The sequence below is a fragment of the Colobus angolensis genome, unplaced genomic scaffold, assembly GCF_000951035.1.
Source record: "Colobus angolensis palliatus isolate OR3802 unplaced genomic scaffold, Cang.pa_1.0 Scaffold124, whole genome shotgun sequence".
NCBI lineage: Eukaryota > Metazoa > Chordata > Mammalia > Primates > Cercopithecidae > Colobus > Colobus angolensis.
Genome location: NW_012113586.1, coordinates 5,818,043 through 5,818,520, shown reverse-complemented (window position 1 = coordinate 5,818,520; position 478 = coordinate 5,818,043). Strand labels below are relative to the sequence as shown.

At 32.8% G+C, this 478-nt stretch overlaps 1 protein-coding gene across 2 annotated transcripts in view; it reads right to left on the bottom strand.

Moving 5' to 3' along the window:
* Positions 1-478, bottom strand: part of AMPD1 (adenosine monophosphate deaminase 1) — a 23,272-nt gene that overhangs the window by 20,736 nt on the left and 2,058 nt on the right. Inside the window, exon 2 of one of the 2 annotated variants that reach the window (XM_011933112.1) lies at positions 113-124. The exons of the other annotated variant lie outside the window; for it this stretch is intronic. Coding sequence (XP_011788502.1) covers positions 113-124 — 12 coding nt within the window. The remainder of the gene's footprint in view (positions 1-112; positions 125-478) is intronic. 2 annotated transcript variants of the gene reach the window in all.

Sequence of the window (478 nt, the reverse complement as noted above, 5' to 3'; positions counted from 1 at the left end):
CTATTATTTAATAAACACTGCTGAAAAATAGCCATGTTTCTGAATTAAGGAACAGTATATTTTCTTTAATTGATACTCTGACAAATGGCAACAAAAGTAATGCAATACTCACGTTTCTCTTCAGCTGTATGAAGTAAAATAAAACAAGATAAAATATGTGAACAACTTTCTGTAATCATGGTGGCTATTAATCACTGCTTTGGGGTAGACGCATGTAGATTGCTGTTATTTCAACTCAGCCTTCCAGCTTGTCTACACTTTGCTGCCATCAGAAAGCTTGGGAATATGGTCATTATACAGCTCTTCATTTTCTTTTCTTTTCTAATATGTCTCTTAACATTTTTAAAAGGCACTCTCTATAAAGTATGATTTTTAAAAATATCTGATGAAGAAAAATGGGAACGCTCATATGACGTTGACAGTTCATTTGGTAAACAATTTAGTAACACCTACCAAACAACCATTTGAGAAGCTATCC